General features: G+C 39.6%; 3 protein-coding genes across 3 annotated transcripts; 1 reads left to right on the top strand and 2 right to left on the bottom strand.

Annotated features, from left to right (window-relative positions):
• Positions 1-635: 635 nt before the first annotated feature.
• LOC148414558 (relaxin-3 receptor 1-like) lies at positions 636-3,253 on the top strand. The gene is made up of 3 exons (XM_088429657.1): positions 636-1,020; positions 1,622-2,065; positions 2,126-3,253. The coding sequence occupies exons 1-3, from the start codon at positions 811-813 to the stop codon at positions 2,732-2,734; spliced, it is 1,263 nt and encodes a 420-aa protein (XP_088285783.1). The 5' UTR covers positions 636-810; the 3' UTR covers positions 2,735-3,253.
• Positions 3,254-7,199: 3,946 nt separating this feature from the next.
• Positions 7,200-13,057, bottom strand: sirt6 (sirtuin 6). Its single transcript, XM_088429663.1, has 8 exons — positions 12,743-13,057; positions 12,202-12,329; positions 10,727-10,909; positions 9,541-9,600; positions 9,249-9,344; positions 9,081-9,161; positions 8,236-8,359; positions 7,200-7,973 (listed from the first exon to the last, which is right to left on the bottom strand). Exons 1-8 carry the CDS (start codon positions 13,055-13,057, stop codon positions 7,671-7,673), a joined length of 1,290 nt encoding a protein of 429 aa, XP_088285789.1. The 3' UTR covers positions 7,200-7,670.
• cdc34b (cell division cycle 34 homolog (S. cerevisiae) b) lies at positions 12,971-17,813 on the bottom strand. The gene is made up of 5 exons (XM_088429664.1): positions 17,060-17,813; positions 16,881-16,967; positions 15,986-16,083; positions 14,955-15,089; positions 12,971-14,617 (listed from the first exon to the last, which is right to left on the bottom strand). The coding sequence occupies exons 1-5, from the start codon at positions 17,243-17,245 to the stop codon at positions 14,407-14,409; spliced, it is 717 nt and encodes a 238-aa protein (XP_088285790.1). The 5' UTR covers positions 17,246-17,813; the 3' UTR covers positions 12,971-14,406.
• Between the last annotated feature and the right edge of the window lie 446 nt (positions 17,814-18,259).

Below are 18,259 nucleotides of genomic sequence, written 5' to 3'. Positions count from 1 at the left end.
CACATAATGACCTTGAAGTCCTAAAGGTGACATTCTACATTCACATCATTTGCGTGGAGGACTGATACCGATGTTGATATCAGCTAAATGATTCATGATTAACTGAATTTCTAGTATGACTTCAGAAGTGACTTTATCACGAGATACTATACGACAAAATAAGGATGGGCAAGTACTGATACCAGGTACTGGTATCAGTGCTGATACTAGTATCAGCCGCCAGTTTATGGTCATTTTACACTCAGGAAGCAAAGTTGAAAACACAATGTTTCAATATTGCAATATACGTGTCTAAAAAAAGGATTCACATTAAAATTATTAGAATAATCTCATTTACTACCATTCATGTGTTGGACAAGCGACAGTGGACACAAATGAAAAGTCTGGCTTTTAGGAAGACATGAGTGCATATATATGAGATTTTGGATGTAGACCGATATAATCAAATTCTGCTTTTAGGGCTAGTAATGGATCAAGACATCCCTACCATACAAAGGCTTTGTGGCTCCTGATACAGCGGTTCAAATGCGCTAAAAGAGATGGCAGGGGGCGGAGCTATATGATGTGAGGTGGAACGCGAGTTAGTATAAAAGACTCAGGATGGAGTGAGCATCACTCTAGCAGACAGGAGAGAGCAACACTTGCGAATACACCTAGTCAGGCTGTCTGAGTATTTAAAAAGCTGGTTTGGTTTTATTGATTTCGTTAGAAATTATTCAATAAGCACACTACATGGACTATGGAGAAACCACCCTGGAAATGAACCTTTCGAAAGAGGAGAGTTCCAAGTGGCATTAAAAGTGACTCACCATGCAGATCAACGGCAGCTCCTCAGATTCAGCACTCGTGGGTGCGATGAGCGCGTGTGGAGGGGAGGATGAGCAAGAATTCTCGAAACTGGTCAACCCCAGTGGCGCCGTGTCCAATCTGGCCGCTTTGAACCTGTCCCTCAACTGCTGGCTCCAAATCCTTTCCAAAGAATCTTCAGTGGATCTGCACGGAGACAGCGCCAACAAGGCGGTAAGTGTGCCTCGTTCAAAAACATGGTCAAAATGACAAGTAATAAATGAGTGGATGCAAAAAATTGGCGCTCAAAGACCTATTTCATTGCTGAATAAAAAAATCTGACAACATAGTGAAGATATACATGCTACACAGGTGAAAAGATACCAATTTTGCACCAAGCTTTTACAGTATCCTTTAACACTATTGAAATAACCTAACCTTTTGAAATAGTGATACAGAAACTGAATATTTTACAGAAAAAACCCTGCTGCCTAAAGGGTTACAATAATGAATAATTTTTACATATACGATTCATAATTATCTTCATAATTATCTGTAAAAGTGCAATTAACTATAATCAACTGTTCAAATGATACATGTGTAAATATGTATAGAAATATAGATGTACTGTAAACACACACATATATATGTACATACATATATATACGTGTGTGTGTATATATATATATATATATATATATATATATATATCTCATGTTTATTTCTTCTGTGTTTTTTTTTCTTACGAAAAACATGCTGCTTTTGTTGAATGTAACAAAAAACACGTAAAATGTACGTCTGTAGGGTCTGTAAGCCTTGATGTTTGGTCTTTCAGGTGCGAGTTCTCATCGCTCTGGTCTACCTGGTGGTGTGCATCCTGGGGCTCGTGGGTAACCTCCTGGCACTCTTCCTGCTTTACTTCCGCCGCCGAGGTCACCACCACTCCTCCATCGACTGCTTTGTGATCAGCTTGGCGCTGACCGACCTGCAGTTCGTGCTCACCCTGCCCTTCTGGGCCGTGGACACGGTCCTGGACTTCCGATGGCCCTTCGGCAGGGTGATGTGTAAGATCGTGAGCTCGGTCACCACCATGAACATGTACGCCAGCGTCTTCTTCCTCACCGCCATGAGCGTGACCCGCTACCACTCGCTGGTCACCTCGCTGAAGATCGCCAGCCCGAGGACGGCGGCCGTTCGAGCCAAGTGGGCCAGTTTGGCTATTTGGGTGGTCTCGCTGGTGGCCACCTTGCCTCATTCCATCTACTCCACCACCGTTCAAGTATGTTGATCAACAGTCTGAGTTTCTCGATTGAGGTCACCAAACCGGTTTTCTTCACAGGTGTCTGCTGACGACGAGCTCTGCTTGGTGAGGTTTTCCGAATCGGATTCGGGTCACTCGGATCCTCAAGTACTCCTTGGGCTCTATCAATTGCAAAAGGTGCTTCTGGGATTCGTCTTCCCTTTGATAATCATCAGCGTGTGCTACCTCCTCCTCCTGAGGTTCATCCTTAGCCAGCGCGTCGTGGGAAGCGCCATCGGCGGGTCCGTGACGGAGAGGTCCGAATGTGAGCGAGGTCGCCACCGCCGCCGCTCCAAAGTCACCCGCTCGGTCACCATTGTAGTTTTATCCTTCTTCGTCTGCTGGCTGCCCAACCAGGCTCTGACGCTGTGGGGCGTATTGATCAAGTTTGACCTAGTGCCCTTCAGCAAAGCCTTCTACAACACGCAGGCCTACGCTTTCCCCCTGACCGTGTGCCTGGCCCAGGCAAACAGCTGCCTCAACCCAGTCCTCTACTGCCTCATCCGTCAGGAATATCGGGCGGGACTCAAAGAGCTTCTCCTCCGAGTGACTACCCCCATCCAAAACCTTTTCAACCGCGCCCTGAGGGGGAGGAGAGTAGAGGTTGCACCCACCAGCTTGGTCATGGTAAACAAAGACGATATGTGATTTTTGCGCGTTTGTTCTATAGGGAACACAGTAAGCCTCGGATAATGGCAACAGACGGGGGCTGAGCCCTGCTGCGAGGAATCAAAAGTAACTGAAGCCAACACTGCCTATATTAACACACGAAATCTCCGGTTGTTTTTTTTTTAAATCGCATAAAAATCTGTTTAAACTTTCAAGGAGGACATGGTCGACAGCACGTGTATTTTTCCGTTGCTATGCACATTTTACCAGACTGCTACGTAAATAAGTACAGGTATAATCTTGATCAATGAATGCAACCATTTTTAATCCTCAGCCCAGTCAAGATAAATGCACAAAGATTGTTGAATGTTGTTATCGATCCATTTTTATATCAAGTATCCACACATGCACTCCTGACGAATTCTGCATTTTACGGTGCTTTCGACATTGACGTGTGACTTATTGTGTGACCTATTTCATTTACCTCAAGCGTATTGGACTCCAGAGATGGTCAGCCACATTGATGCCTGCTTCTGTGTGTGTATGTTTACTCAGAGTTAGTCCTGTGAAGACATGGTTTGTTTACGTATTGTGACATTAAATAAAAGCAGACGATAAGAATGCCGTGATGAAAAGTGATTTTCCAAAATGATTAAAGAGAAGGAAAAAAGGCATGTTTGTTGCATTTCAGGGCATTTTTGCCCTTTTGCAACCTTTCAAGTCTGAACTTGGCTAATCATCTATTGCGGCCCGCAGATAGAGGATGACATGCAAATACCACTGAGACACACACATCACACACATGGCCTGCTGCTCCATTGTGTGTACTCTGGCAGTAATTGCCTCGTCAAAATGCATCCTGACTGTAAATGAAGTCACACAGAAAATTGGTCGCCAATGACAGGCACAGAGGATAATGGCTATAAAAAGTCCACGCACCCCCAGAATAAAAGCCAGGGTTTGTTATGAAAAAAAAAACACTTCAAAGCATAATACACACATACTGTTTATATATATATATATATATATATATATATATATATATATATATATATCAGGATACACATGCACACACATACACAGAAGTAACAATACAAACCACTTGAAAACATTTTTAGGGGAAGTAAAAATATTGTGGTTGCAAAAGTGTGCATACAGTCAGTCTCTAATAATTGAAAAAAAAAAAAAAAAATCACCATTGTCAGAATGAATCAATAACATTCAAATCCAACCTAAATGAGAGTCCATATGCGCCTGTTATTATATCAAGCACAACTGAGTGATCCCCTAAAAATGATGGTTTTCGACTTCTTTTCTAGAAAACGTATACTTCCCAATCTCTAAATGATTGAATTTACTTGTCTTGCGCTGTTTACAAGTCACTGAAAAGTTAAAAGGGGTTGGTCTTATTTTCCATTATCACAAAGACCTGGCATTGGGAAAGGGATGTACGGACTTTTTTTTTTTTTTTCTTTTTCCTGAAGTGCATTTATTTTATCATTCAGGGAGGCACATTGCACAAAACACCACAAGAAAAAAAATGCAAATCTCATCGATTCATCGCCGAGATTAAGAGGTCAGAGCTGACCAGAGAATTTCCCGGCAGCAGGCTTTTGAAAATGATTGCCCCAAAGCACACTGTCAATCATGCCACAACATTGAGAGTTAACACATGCTCTTTCTTTTCATTATGAGCAGCAAAGCGCCTTTTTTTTTTTTTTTTTAGCCTTGATAAAATATTACATTTTTCAAGTGCATTAAATATGCTTTTTGTGTTCCATAGTGAGCCAATCAGCTACACAAACATAAAAAGATCTCTTGGGCATTAATCCCTTCAAGGTTGAAAAAAAAAAAGCAGAAGTACAAGAGATTGCGAAACAGGCTGTCAAACACATTCCATTGCCACACTGGTTTGAGTACTTAATATCAGCGAAATGAAGACTCACATTTTGGAGATGATGCTTCATAATGTCCTACAACAATAAACAAAAAGAACTGATTCATAACATTGGTAGCACATAGTTTCAGATTTCCAAATTTTTCCAAATTTTTAAAACATAGCAAAATTACTCACCAACTGAAGGGTGTTCGGACAAAAACATTTGGAAGAGGCAGAAAGGCAAACAGATCGCAAAACACATTCGTGGAGGTCATCTTTTAGATGAGTTCATCAACAGTTCTGCCTCAAAGATGTGTAGTTGGAATCTTGCTGGTTCTTCCCATGCTCGTTTGTGTTCGTAGGTGCATGGCTTTCCCTCGCGTTCCAAGCATGTGAGGCACTTTGAAGATTCTAAATCTGTAGTTCTTAAATAGTGGTACGAGTACCCCTGGGGGTATGCGAAGGCACTTCGAGGGTAAGTGAGATTTTTACACAGTTTCTGCTGCTATCAATAAATCTTATTGATTTTCTTAAATACCCTTTCAAATTTAGAGTAAATGAACTGGAAGATGAAAATGTATTGCTAATTTTAGGGCTGTAGCTATCAAGTATTTTTGGTATTTAGGTCGCTAACAGAATCGAGCATCGTGTATTTGGATAAAATAATAACACATTTCCATTTCATTATGAATGACCAATTTTTATAAATTTTTGTTGACCTCCATTTAAACAGCACACCACTTTGCTCTCTGGAAAAATTAAGACTTACGAGAAGAATTTGCCAGCTTAAAAGCACATTTGAGTCTGCATGGTTTGTAAAAAAGTGATCAGTAGGAATGGCAACTGTGTCAGGCAGCCAGCGTCAAAGTGAGCAGGCTCGTTTGTGTCTATCACACCAGCCTAATGGCTGCAAAAAAACTAACAAAACCCGCATACAAATACCATTTGAATGGATTTGGTGGTGATTCATAAGTAAGCTGAGGTCTTTTATTGAAAAACTCCATGCAACATTTACTTTTATTTTCAAATGGGTCAAAACATAACAGGAGGGTTTAAGTTACCATTTTTTTTGGTCTTACTTTGACCTTTCAAGTAAGCTTTCAAGCTTACTTCAGTTGAGCGAGGTACTTAACTTGATAACATGTTTCTGACCTCGCTGGCTCAACTCCGCTTTGCCTATTCGGCAGGGCGCTGCTGCCTTTGCAAACATGACAACCACCGACTCAGCACATCAGTGTGTGAGAGGGCATTTTTAAATGTTTAATGAGCCGTGCCTCTTTTTTTTTTTTTCCTTTTTTGCAGACAACTGGAAATTTTGATGTCCTTGACAGAATATTAACAACTAATGTACGGACTTTCTACTTGTTATCAACATTTAAAGGTTTCAAAAATGAGTTAGTAGCTCAGGTTTTCAGTACCAATGCCTAATGAATTCAAGACAAGAATGGATTGAATTCACTCTGGTTTTGATCTAGTCCCACCAAAGTCCAGTATTAATTCACTCATTTAAAACCAGAGACATATTATTTTTTTTTTTTTAAGAGTCCAGACATTGAATCTTAGATACTCAAGAATCAAATTAATAATTAAGTATCTGGAAATTAATGCCCTTAATGTACTTAATGATTGATTAAATATGTAAGTCTCTGGGATCAGACTCTTAAAAACATGAAAATACATCTCAAGAGTTAAATTTCTTCTGCAAAATTAAGGACAACTTTATTCCAATTGAAATTTAAAACTACAACGGTTACTCCCCCCAATCATCTGCAGCAAATTAGTAGGCCAAAATAGATCATTAGTGTTCAAAGCAGAATTGTCCAATTTCTCTTCATTTAGTACAAATGTCTTTGTTCTTATATCGTCGTGAAATATAGTGATGGACAGAAAGATTTAGAGAAGGTACAATTATACATTAATAAATGATTCAATTACTGGTATGGTGTGCAAAATTACAAAAAATCCCCAAAATGTTGTTTTTTGTTTTCAAGAGTAGAAAATTCTGCTTTCACAGAGCACTACAAAAATCATCCAACACGTACTGGTCAAAAGATAAAATTTCAAGCATTTGGGCAATATTAAAAAAAAAAAAAAAAAAAAAGGCTTCCAAACAACTTATCGATAATCAAAAATAATTATTGATTAATTTGATTGTGATACCTCTAATTTAAAATGTATTTTGGATTATGTTGCCTTGTTTGGGGGAAAAAAAGGTGAATAAACTTGAATTGCTTGCGTGTTCACCGAATCAATTCTGCTCCATTTTAAATTCCTACTTCATTTGTTGAACGTTATGACGACCCACGTTTAGAGACAGCAGACAGGTGATATCATGCGTTTAAGCTGAAGCCGTCTCATCACCTATAAGCCTTTATGACGGACTTAACGGAGCAAAACATATGGCATATAGTACAGCTGCACTCCATGTGTCATGTTACAAGTGATGTTGGAGAAAATACTGTGATATCTGCGCATAATGAGCTCCTTGTCAGAGCTGGCTGATTGATTCAATACATGTTAATGAGGCTCCCATGCACAAGGATAACAATCATACCATTATGTCTGCCGAATAATTGCCCTATATTTTTACATTGCTAAGCAGGCCATGACTGACAGACAACTGTGGCAGTTGTGTTTTTATTTATTGCTAAAACACAGGTATGTATATACATATAAAAAAAAAAAACATTGTTCCTGAGATTTAAAAAATGTTATGTAACAATAATCTATTTACAAAAACAACATATTTTCTTGTCTTATATTACAATGTAATAGTGATCCGAATGCTGTACTGTACAAGAATCGGTAAAAAAAAGAAATTCCTCATTTTCTTCTTGAGGTATTAATAGTAGAGTTCAAAGCTGAAAAAAAAAGACCTGGCATTTTTAGCTTGTACGATTCAATTCGTGAGGCTTCAAAGGTGAAGAATTTTTTTCTTAAGTGATGTTGTCAAAGAAGCGTGGAGATCAACAAAGTATTTGATGTTCCATTGAACAAAAAGAGGTAAAAGAATTTGCATCCTTTTTGATCAAACTCATAAAAAAAGTTTGCTTCTAGAGGCAGGAGACTTTTTTTTTATGTGAATAGTACCTGAGGCTATTTGTCTTCTTTTATCCCCACGGGAGGATCTTTCTTCTCCTTCTTTAGTGTAACAGTCTCTTCTTTGATGATGTCGCCAACTGCTGCCCGTTTCTTCTCTTCCTTAACAAGCTCACCTTTGACCTTCACATCCGCACTGAGAACATGTGTGGGTTTGACGTCGGTGCCACAATCAGGTGCAATGGAGCTCTCACACACTGTTGGCCCCTCCCATTTTGGGATGTCCAAGTCCAAGTGCTCCATGAGCTGCTTCATGACATCATCCACATAGCCGCTGATACGCAAGTGTGCATGCTTGTCCTGCAAGACACAACTCCTCTGTGAGGGGTGGCCAGGGCTGGAGTGTCATGAAATACATTATTTATTTTATGTTATTTTATAAATGCCAAGGTGTCTAAGAATACTGCATGCATGTAAACCTGGCAGAAAAATAACATAAAATTTTTACCCTACATGTCAGGGTGGCTAGAGTGCAACATAAGGTGGCATGGCTGCCATGTAGTACCGCCCCTGTAGTTCGGTGTGACCCCGACAAAAGAGTGTACGCAGGAACGAAACCTACATGCTTAGTGGGTTGCAGGTTGACAATGACCAATTTCCCGCCTTTGCGCTTGGTGACGAGTGGAAGGTCTCCGCTTGGTTTTATCTGCATGGAGGTGCCCAGTGTCAGCGCCAGGTCGGCTTGTCTAATGGACACAAAGAATAACAGATACAAGTGAAAATGTGAGCAGGGATCTTACGAGCAAATAGCAGCTGTAATTGGGCTTCCACGGGAAAGGATGTGGGTAAATACATAAGACATTTTTATGAACTTGCTGGAGCGCAAGTCATCTTCTGGTGATTATGCATGTAATAAAATGGAACAAACAAATATTTCACAGGGCCTCCACCACTTTTGTGGGTGTATAATAAACTTTTGCTGGGATAAAAAGTTGAACATTGACACTGAGATGGCAAATGGAGACATTAGTAGATACTGATGTCTCAGTGAAATCCAAAGAAGGTTTTTTCAGTGGTCAGATATCAGGGCCACCAAATACTAAAAAGCAGAGGTACCCAAACCTGAGATCTGGCCAACATCCCGTGATCTACCTTGCAATGATATCACTAAACAATACTGTTTAGTAATGACCCAGGTAGGACAGCCACATTTACCAGGCAGTAAGTAATAGGGATGCGATGAGATCTTTTTGTTTTTCTTGTTGTTGGGTAAGTAGTGCAACAAAATATGGGGTGAATTTGCACAGCTTTCAGCAGGTTATGAAGAAGGTGGCCTCCAGCGGTAATGCACTTCAAGACAAAATGTCTGTTCTTCTGTCATGACTCAAAACAAGGCTAAGAAATTGGCTAAAAAAAATACAAAATGCATTGCGAGCATCATGTAAGCAATATGTAAACAAACTTGACCTGCTTGCATTGTCGGCTTTGTTCAGATCTTTGTCAGGAAGCGCGTCCTCCCAGTCCAGTATAGTGCTGATCAACTTCCCTCTGGTTTCATAAAGATCACAAAACGTAGGCTGTTGAACAAAGTAAACTTCTTCACCTGTTCTAAAAAAGCATCGTGTGTGCTTGAACCTGCAGGCTCGGAGTCCTCTGGAGCGTACCACATCGCAGTAACGCCCTGTGGGCTTGAGGCCCATCACGCCAATCACTTTTTCCCTGACAAACTGCCTGAAAGAAAACACAACGCCTCACTTTAGTCCCCTAAAGCAGCCTTACTAAAAGCAATCATCTATACTGCTACCCTTGTGGTTATCCAATAAATCCTTGAGTGTGCACAAAAGTGCACAAAAAAACTTATACAGAAGCCACAATCTAATTAAGTTGTCGAGACAAGAATCAAAAACCCTTGTGTAAGTGCACATACCTGCAACACTTCTCGCATTCCTCCACAAACATGTTCCCATGAAGCTCCGACAGCAAGTCCCTGCAAGGGGCACAGGCAGCATTGCCTTAGTGTGCGCATTTTATATGACGATTCTTGAGAACAGGTTCAGGGTTTTTCATAAATATTCAGTTTGCTACTAGGATTGATTTCTGCGCCAGGCCAAAGGCTGCTGCCATTCTATTTCTGCTGTGTGCTCGTTATTAGAAAAGGTGGAGCAAAACTAACTGGAGAGAGAAGGAGATGTATGAAACTGCTTCCAGGGAGAGCAGGTCTTCCATTACTGGCTGGATGCACGGATTGAATGGAAAATTGAATTTTGCCGCTTGGGGTCAATACATTGCAATGGAAAAAAGTTGGAAATGGGTTTTCCCTGAAGTGTTCCATTGACTTTTGACTGTTAAATTTGACATTTCTAGGTTAATCATTATGTGGACTGTTAAAACTTGAATTTCAAATTTAAAACTTGAACTAGATGGGTAAGTCCCATTAAAGCTGAAATTTATCTGGCATTTTACTGATACTTCAAAATGAATAAAACTCTACGAAAATTAGCAAACTAAAGACTGGCTGAATCCAAAATAAAGTGAATAAATAATTCAACCAAAATGCAACACAGTCATAGATTGTTGTTTTTGTTGCGCAGTAAACAATTTTACTACCACCGGGGGTACATGAAGACATTTCACGAGTTGTGTGAAAGCTTAAAGGGATTTCAGCAGATATCATCAAATTTAATGAGCAGAAATGCTATGTAAAAAAGAAAATTCTCTTTTCCTATTAAGAGCAAATTAATTGGAAGCTGAGACAACTTTTTGATGCACTGCATTGTAAAATGCATCCTTTGCAAAACGCTGTGCCTTTTTTTAAGCTTCGTACGAATGTGCGTTATTAGTAACGCTATTATCCAGCAGAGAAGCTAAAACAAAAAAAACAAAAAAATGCTATTGCATTATCGATTTTCTGGCGTTTCATAATAAAATACAAATCAAGTTCCAAAGTTTGTTCAGTAAGACAGAGATGGCATGCACAATGCTATATTTTAACTCGTCTTTTAACCATCCAAAAATAGGTTGTGCTGGTTAGATAGTACTTAGATTAAAAAATGTTTCACTTCTCACTGAAGAAAGGTTGTGAACCAGTTCGAGAACATAATAACTCAAGTCACCTTGGGAAGCCGGATCGCACATGCAAGCCATCCACATTCTGGCTGATGAGATACTTGAGGTATCCAGCCCTCTGGAGTCCCAGTAGGGCCATGTGAGTAAGGCTGGGTCGGGCATCTTCAAATGTTGTCTCAAAATGAGGCGTCTCCCCCTTTTCCTCTAAGGTCCACACACCTTTTGGACCCCTAAATGAAAATATAGTATTGTAACAGATACAACAGGAACATTACAGTGAACCCCAGCCATTAATGGAGTATAGGAAATTTTATACTGTGTGCTAACTAATAACACACAGTATAAAATACTTGGCTGTTGGGGATGGATAATTTATTAGGTACCATATTTTGTCCCATCCATTGTAAGTAGTAGTAGAACAGGAATCTCCACTGAGAATTTTGTTCATTACCATCCCCCACAGGTGCTCGTTTATGACTAAACTTATCTTCATGCACCAGAAATGAGACTTTATCATGTGAATCCTCACAACGCAACTATTGTGCGTTTGAAGTTCAACGGCTCACCCGTCTCATTTAAATTCATAAGATATTAAAGCTTATCGCCATGAGGGAGAAGCAACAAGATGTGAAGTCCATATTCGCATCATTTGGAACTTTCTTCAGAGGAAGTGCAAAGGCGGTAAAATTGCTTCTCGGCACAGCTGCGGTGTGCATCTGCATTTGCGCAAGTATCAGCAACAGGAGCCCAAATTAGCATGATATGATATGATACTAATACGGAGCTACTATATCATGAGTTGCTTTAATGATGTTGCTGTCCAAGGCCAAAAAGACTCAAGGGTAACCAAATCAAAAATTAATAAGTCAAAATAGAGTAGTAAAAAAGGTGGGCATCAATTGTGAATATGATATATGAGCCAGCTGAAAAAATGAAGATGTTTTCAGGCGAAAATTGAAAGTTTAAATACCCTGGAGACTCAAAACATATTGAACTAATCAAAAATAGTGCGCTTTATTATCCATAGGTGTGCAATTATTGAACATCTACTACCCTCTTTTGCTCAAAATTGGAACTACAGGGAAAAAAAAGTAAATAGTTCGTTAAGAACGTGTATTTATGATCTAAGAGAGAGGTTCTCGACCGTTTTCAACAATAAACCCCTTGTGATTTTTTTAAGTAAAAAAAAAAACGTTTTGGATGAGGAAAAACAAAAAACTAATCGTGCTATACCGTTCTGATTTATTAAACCTTGCAGGAAAATTACATCACGCAAAACAATCTGCATCTGCATAACACACATATAACTAACTTCATATTTTTAAAGTTTGTTTTTGAGGTATTATATACTGTTTATATGGTAGCATAGATCAATAAACGCATTTCATGCTCTCGTGGGCGAAACTGGGGACCAAATGCTCTCTATATTTGCATTGAAAACATGAAAATAAAACTAGTGCTTGTGTGTCAAAGTCGAGTTAAGGTTTAATCAAATTCACCAGCTATGGTGAGGATTTCTCACCTGAAATCAGGGATGCCAGCTGAAGTGCTGATTCCTGCTCCAGAGTGCACGACCATGTACTTGGACTCTTTTACCAATTTAGCAAGGTTTGCCACCTTTGCTTTCAGTTCCTCGGGGCTATCAAATGACTGTACCAACACATCACAAAGGTTAAAAACAATAAATGAGAATCTTGCGTCTTGAATTCATTGTAAGCATTTGTATTTATGCAAATTAACATCACGAGGAAAATCACCGGGTGTATTTGTAAAATGCAACGTGGTCCTCCTTTTTATTTTTCCAATTAGAAAAATAATACAGCTGAATTATTGCAATGAATTACTCTTTAGTACTAACAACATTTTCAAATTCAATACAGGAACGTTGACAATGAAAACAATAAACTACAGTTACTGTTCATAGTACAAAATGGAACTAAAATACCCTTTCAGGTCAAATCATTCATTCATCTTAGTCAAGCTAGGACGAACAAAGTAGCAGCTAACCTGCTAGCTATAGCTTGTTAGAAGGCAAATCAACAGCTCAAACATTTTTATATTACCTCTGGAAGACCACACACACCCTTGTCCGCGTACGGCGAAAGGCCGGCCGCATAATTCACGGACATTACACTTAATTCTTTGACTAAAAGAAAATCCGAAAGCAGCAAGAATTTCTCCAAACCAGAAGGGACTGTAGTCGCTTTTTTGACGTCATAATTGCGCGTCCAGCAATAGTACTTTTGTTGATACGGAAAATGAGCAACGTTCAAATTTTCGCTCACACCGCGTAGGGTTTGTTCCAATAAATCTTTATTTTCACTTTTAAATAGCCAAAAATTAAAAAATAAACAGTTGAGGGTAAACAAGGTGATCATCCGTACAGCTACATGTGCATATCCGTCAAAGTCTTGTCACTCCGAAAACGACCCACTATGTCGAATGTAATTGAATAATCCTGAGAAATTCAGTGAAGTCCAATTTGAGCAGATGAAACAATCAATACTGGTGACGGAAAATACACACGAGGAAACACACCAACACTAAAAACATATCAAAATACTTTAACTCACTACTAACACAAACGGTAAAATAAAATGTGGTGGAATTGTTCTTTTGCACTCCCACTGACTTCCAAGGCTGAAAATCCTTTCAAATCCTGACTGAAACTGCAACATCATTTCTCTGACACATTTTCTACACACGTTTAGTCAAGCCTAATATCTCATCACATAGAACATTCTCAAGCGAAGATTGCAGGCATTAAGTCTAACCATATAGAAAAAGACTAATATTGCTTGCGAAAAGCATAAAAATAAAGACGAGAATACAACAGCATACATCTTAGGGTCATTTAAAAGAATGGAACAAAACACCAATATTGTTTAGTCAGGCATCTAACCTGAGGAGAAACAATTCTGATGAGCTAGTAGTCCTCCCTCAGAAACGATGGTCAATCTTGCACTTTAAGTATCCTAAAAGTGTCTTAATCCCATAATCAAAATGACAAAACACACCCAGTGGCAACCAGGAGACACAGCAAAGATCATTTTCTTGATAGTAAAAATTGTTCACCATTTTTGACCCAGCTGGCAGTCCACTGAAGAGAATTGGTTCTCTGTAATCACACGCTTTTGTTAACAAAGCTGTAAGCAGATCACCATTTGCAAAAGGTTCCTGGGAAGAAAAAAAAAAACAACAACAAAAAAAATATTCCAATGTTTTCTGGCATGCAGATGATGTTTGAGGAAAGTCCCATCTCATCATTTTTTGTAGTTCCCACTCCAGGAAGTCGCTGAGACTTAATACCAGCAAGCAAACCCATTAAATCAGAAAGGGAAACTAGTAACAACAAAAGAAGCTATGAATGATTTGTAAGTTGTTTGCATCAGTGCAAAGTGGCATCACCCCCATTTGACCTTTTACATCAGAGGAACTTTTTGTTAGTCTCTCTGGCTTCAGGTCAAAATGAAAAATTTTTTTCTTTTTTTTTTTTCTTTTTTTGGAGGGGCTGGTGTAATTCTCAGCAAATCCACAAGCCCCATCAATTCAGCTTCAACAAAAAGCGCGCAAGCTAAGGTAAAATCATCTCGTTTCATTGGTTTACAAACAGGAGGCGTCAAATATTTCTCACTTGCAGACCTCAGACCTCTCGGACGACCCGGGCAGTAAAAGGGGGGGTCATCGCGTGTCAGCAAAGATTGGTCACGCTGTGGGAAAAGGCATGTCACGACTCTTCGTTGCCCGAGTCGTCTTCGTCATAGCAGCAGTCGCCGTCTCCGTCCTCCACGTCGTCGTCGTCGTAATAATAGTCATAGAAGAGGTCGGAGCCCTCGTCAGGAGGAGGGGCACGCGTGCGGACACAGTACTCGGCCAGGGTGGTGGGGACCTGAACCCCATCGCGTTCCGCCTCAACCTTTGTGGCCAATACTTGTTTTCTGCAGGAAACAGTCCAAATTAGGCAACTATCGATCAAGAAAAAAAAGATAAACGCTCAACCGGCTGAAAGATGTGTCAATGTGGCGACCATATTGACAGGGTCAACATTCCAAAACAAAGGCATGAACATTAGCTTAGCATCACTATAGGCACACAGTGCTAACACGGCGTGTCATTGCTTATGGTACATGTCTTTCAACTACAATATACTGATTTTTGTACAATACAGTTTTTCTTTTGGTCACTTATTTTGCAAACAATTGACAAATTAACATTTTTTTTAAATTCTATTTTAACATTTGCTTGCATGTAGATCTCTACTGCGTGGTTGCTCACCTGATGATCTCGACATATTCACGATCCTTGCCCTTGCTGTCCCTCCATTTGCGATACATAACGGAGGCATCCACGTTGGCAGGTGAGAAGGTGTTTGGCTCATTCAGCAGTGAGATTACACTCAGCAAGATGGTTCTGAAAGCACAAAGGAGGATCAAATTATAGAAAGACACAACATAATATCAGATGTAGGGCTTTCACGATTGAATCTTTTATTAAAATGGGTGCTTACCGACATTCCCATTGATAGTCACCTCCCCATTTTTTTAATAATTTACTCAGGTTGCACCTAAATTTAACTGAGTATATATAACTACTCGATATTATCTTCTATTCATTAACTTTTAGACACCAACAAAATTTGCCTAAGCTAACCAGTTAGCGATCACGATTAGCTGCTCTCTGTAAACTCTTCTTCGGGTCATCCTTGCAAAAGAGATGTAAATCTCAATGGAGCTCTTCCTGGTTAAATAAACGAATAAAAAAAAATTGCATTCGCGCGCTAGTGATTATATTTAACGTCAACAAACTCTAACTACCATTTAGTTTACACATGTATCTTGGAGCTGATGTTTCAACAATATTCTGTGACTTAAGAGTGGAGCTGCATGTTAGGTAGAGACAACTTTTTAATGTAGCGCTATATGGAGTTCAATAAAACGAACTGAATTCACATTTAGTCTTGATAGGCGCGAGGGAAAGAGCTACTTAAAATATTCCCCATACAGTAAATCTAAGTTACTGATAACCGCAGCAACATGACTCTGCAATTTCTATTATAATTATTCCTTAGGGTCGAATTAGTTTTGCCAGTAATGTCCCCGACGAGATTGTGTTTAACATCGGTAGCTCCAATGTATTATGTAGCCAAACAGAAGATGTTAGCTGAGATACAGAGATCATCTTTCACAGATGGTGTCGAATCGCCAGATGTGAGGTCAATGTACGTCTCGGAATCTTCTGAAGACAAATGTCATGTGATAAGGCGTCGTGTCAAAGACGGTAACCAGATAATGACAATTCATGCTAACCGAACATTCTGGGTGGGATTCCATCTTTCCGAAGGCAGTTCTCCACTTTGAGGGTCATCCACTGGTGGGTGCAATATGGAAATGCACACATCTCCGTTCTGAAAGAGAAGGAATTGATTTTGGATTGATTTCCAAGTGACCAGCAGAGACGATTTGAATAGAGGTGGCAATATTACTCACATTCTGTACTAAATACAGAAGTACAGATACTAGACTGTTAGACGTAATGATTCAACTGTTACTTCCGAAAAAAAATAAAAAAAAGGGAGACCGAGAAATATGTTGAAGTAAAATAGTAGAAAATAAATGGGTATTTTATATGTAAACACTGTATGATACTTCACCTGAGTCAATATTAATTAATTATCGATTAAAAATGTATGCCCGAAGACAGCAGCCGATACTAGTATCAGCCGCCATTGAGAGTACTGACACCTCGAAATCAAGCCAGATATTAGCCGATGCCAATACTAGATATCATTACTCCCCTTCCCTAATTCATTTAATAAAATCCCTTAAGAAAATGTTCTAGTAGAATTGATAGAAATTTCTTTAAAGTATTCTATTGGTAAAGAGGAAAAGAGTTGAGTTACAGTACTCATACTGGTATCAATCTGGAGAAAAAAACTATCGAACATCTCTATCAACAGAATAATAAAAATCAAATATACGTGAACAAAAATGACTCATTTTATTAATATGCTTGCTATGGACAATCCAACTATGCATGAAAGAAACCTAGCATCATTTCATCACATATTACAGACACTGTATTAGCAAACAAAGCACGTTTGAAGAGACATAGCATTATCTATGCGTGCAAATGTTTGGCAACATATTATTAAGGTTCCCTGTGCTGACTAAGTGATCGTGATGAGAACTACTCTTGACCCACCTCATAGATGTTGGGATGCCACATCTTGGTGAGGAATCTGAAGGAAGGTGGGGAATATGGGTAGTCCATGGGGAACTTGATCCGGGCCTAGGACATACAACACAAACATTTCATGTCACGTTCATGTTTGGTAGCATATTTTCACCTGTCCCAGCAGGTTGGTATGAAACGAGTCTTACCTTGAAATACCCCCCCTCGTAGTGTGTATTGGGGGGTCCGAAAATGGCCACTTCCCAGTTGTACATGTCAGCCTCGTCCACCAGCGTTATTTTAAAGCCCTCGACGGGCTCCTCTTGGAGGCTCTTCATTTCCAGCATGAGAGCCTTCTGCGAACTGGCGACATGAGAGCAATCGTGCTGCGCCATACTTGACACTTGGCTAGCCTCAACTTATCTCCCCAATCGACAGCTGCTGACTCGTTTGTTGACGGCAACGCAGCTAAATTTGACGCCGCTCACACTGGTCGAACAACCCGACACAACCCGACACTACCGACTCGAGGATACAATGAAAACAGGCCAAAGCGAACCGGGCTCGAACGCAGGTTGTGTTCGTTACCAAAATGGGATCAATAATTTAGAGTCCACTCACTCACAAGCGTAAACTAACCAAATCATTGTGGAAGCAGAGTAACCGAAGCATTAGCTGGTCAACCTGCAAAAGTAGGCGCGGATATAAGCCGTAAATCTACTGGTAGCTCCTGGCTAAATAAGCTAGCTAAAGAAGGCTGCCTCACAACCAGATGGAGCGGATTTTTTTTTTTTTTTTACCTTGTCGCGAATATGTTTTAACGCGCTGGTTAATGGAAAAGAGACGCCGGTTTAACAAGAAAACACAGGGATCGACTTTGAAAAATTATAAACCGCAGACCCAAGGTTCTAAACCTTGATGTCATGCCGAGCGAGCGAAGAATGTTGTTGAAAAGAAGTCCTTTCTCCCCCTAAAAACAGGCAATTGTGCAATGGGGTGATTTGGGATTTGTAGTCCAGTTATTGTTTGTAAACATTGTCTTTAAGGATCCAAACAGCGCGGAATCTAGACAAAAGTGTCAACAAAACATCACCCTATCTTCAATAAACAGAATAAACTGAAATTTGGTCAGATAGACTTCATGTCATACGTGTTTTTATTTGAGAAAAATAACGTAGAGAACTACATTCACCAGTTACAGGACAAAAGGAGAACCTGTGTGTTGTTTGCTTTTCTGAAAATCTGCGTTGACCTATTTTTTCAATAAAAATATTTTTATTCAGTAAAGTAACAGCGTGTCGAAATTTTCATTTTGGATGTATAATGGCGTTAACACCGTCGTAGTCGACTTTGGAATTTTAATTTACAATACGCGATTCCTACGTGACGTATTTATCTTGCGCCATCAT

This window comes from Hippichthys cyanospilos, chromosome 12 (assembly GCF_059441005.1).
Source record: "Hippichthys cyanospilos isolate Australia breed blue-spotted pipefish chromosome 12, RoL_Hcya_1.0, whole genome shotgun sequence".
In the NCBI taxonomy this organism is placed as follows: domain Eukaryota; kingdom Metazoa; phylum Chordata; class Actinopteri; order Syngnathiformes; family Syngnathidae; genus Hippichthys; species Hippichthys cyanospilos.
This window is presented reverse-complemented; position numbering and strand designations above follow the sequence as displayed.

Bases quoted from the DNA above. Each gene is read 5' to 3' on its own strand.
- LOC148414558 (XM_088429657.1), top strand. From the start codon at position 811: ATGCAGATCAACGGCAGCTCCTCAGATTCAGCACTCGTGGGTGCGATG. The intron at 1,021-1,621 runs GTAAGTGTGCCT...TTGGTCTTTCAG, and splicing joins GAGACAGCGCCAACAAGGCG to GTGCGAGTTCTCATCGCTCT. The intron at 2,066-2,125 runs GTATGTTGATCA...TTTTCTTCACAG, and splicing joins TCTACTCCACCACCGTTCAA to GTGTCTGCTGACGACGAGCT.
- sirt6 (XM_088429663.1), bottom strand. From the start codon at position 13,057: ATGATCACCTTGTTTACCCTCAACTGTTTATTTTTTAATTTTTGGCTA. The intron at 9,601-10,726 runs GTGACTTGAGTT...TGCCCCTTGCAG, and splicing joins GTGCGATCCGGCTTCCCAAG to GGACTTGCTGTCGGAGCTTC. The intron at 7,974-8,235 runs GTAGGTTTCGTT...TGTGTCTTGCAG, and splicing joins ACCTGCAACCCACTAAGCAT to GACAAGCATGCACACTTGCG.
- cdc34b (XM_088429664.1), bottom strand. From the start codon at position 17,245: ATGGCGCAGCACGATTGCTCTCATGTCGCCAGTTCGCAGAAGGCTCTC. The intron at 16,968-17,059 runs GTAAGACTCGTT...TGTATGTCCTAG, and splicing joins ACGAGGGGGGGTATTTCAAG to GCCCGGATCAAGTTCCCCAT. The intron at 16,084-16,880 runs GTGGGTCAAGAG...CTTCTCTTTCAG, and splicing joins GGCATCCCAACATCTATGAG to AACGGAGATGTGTGCATTTC.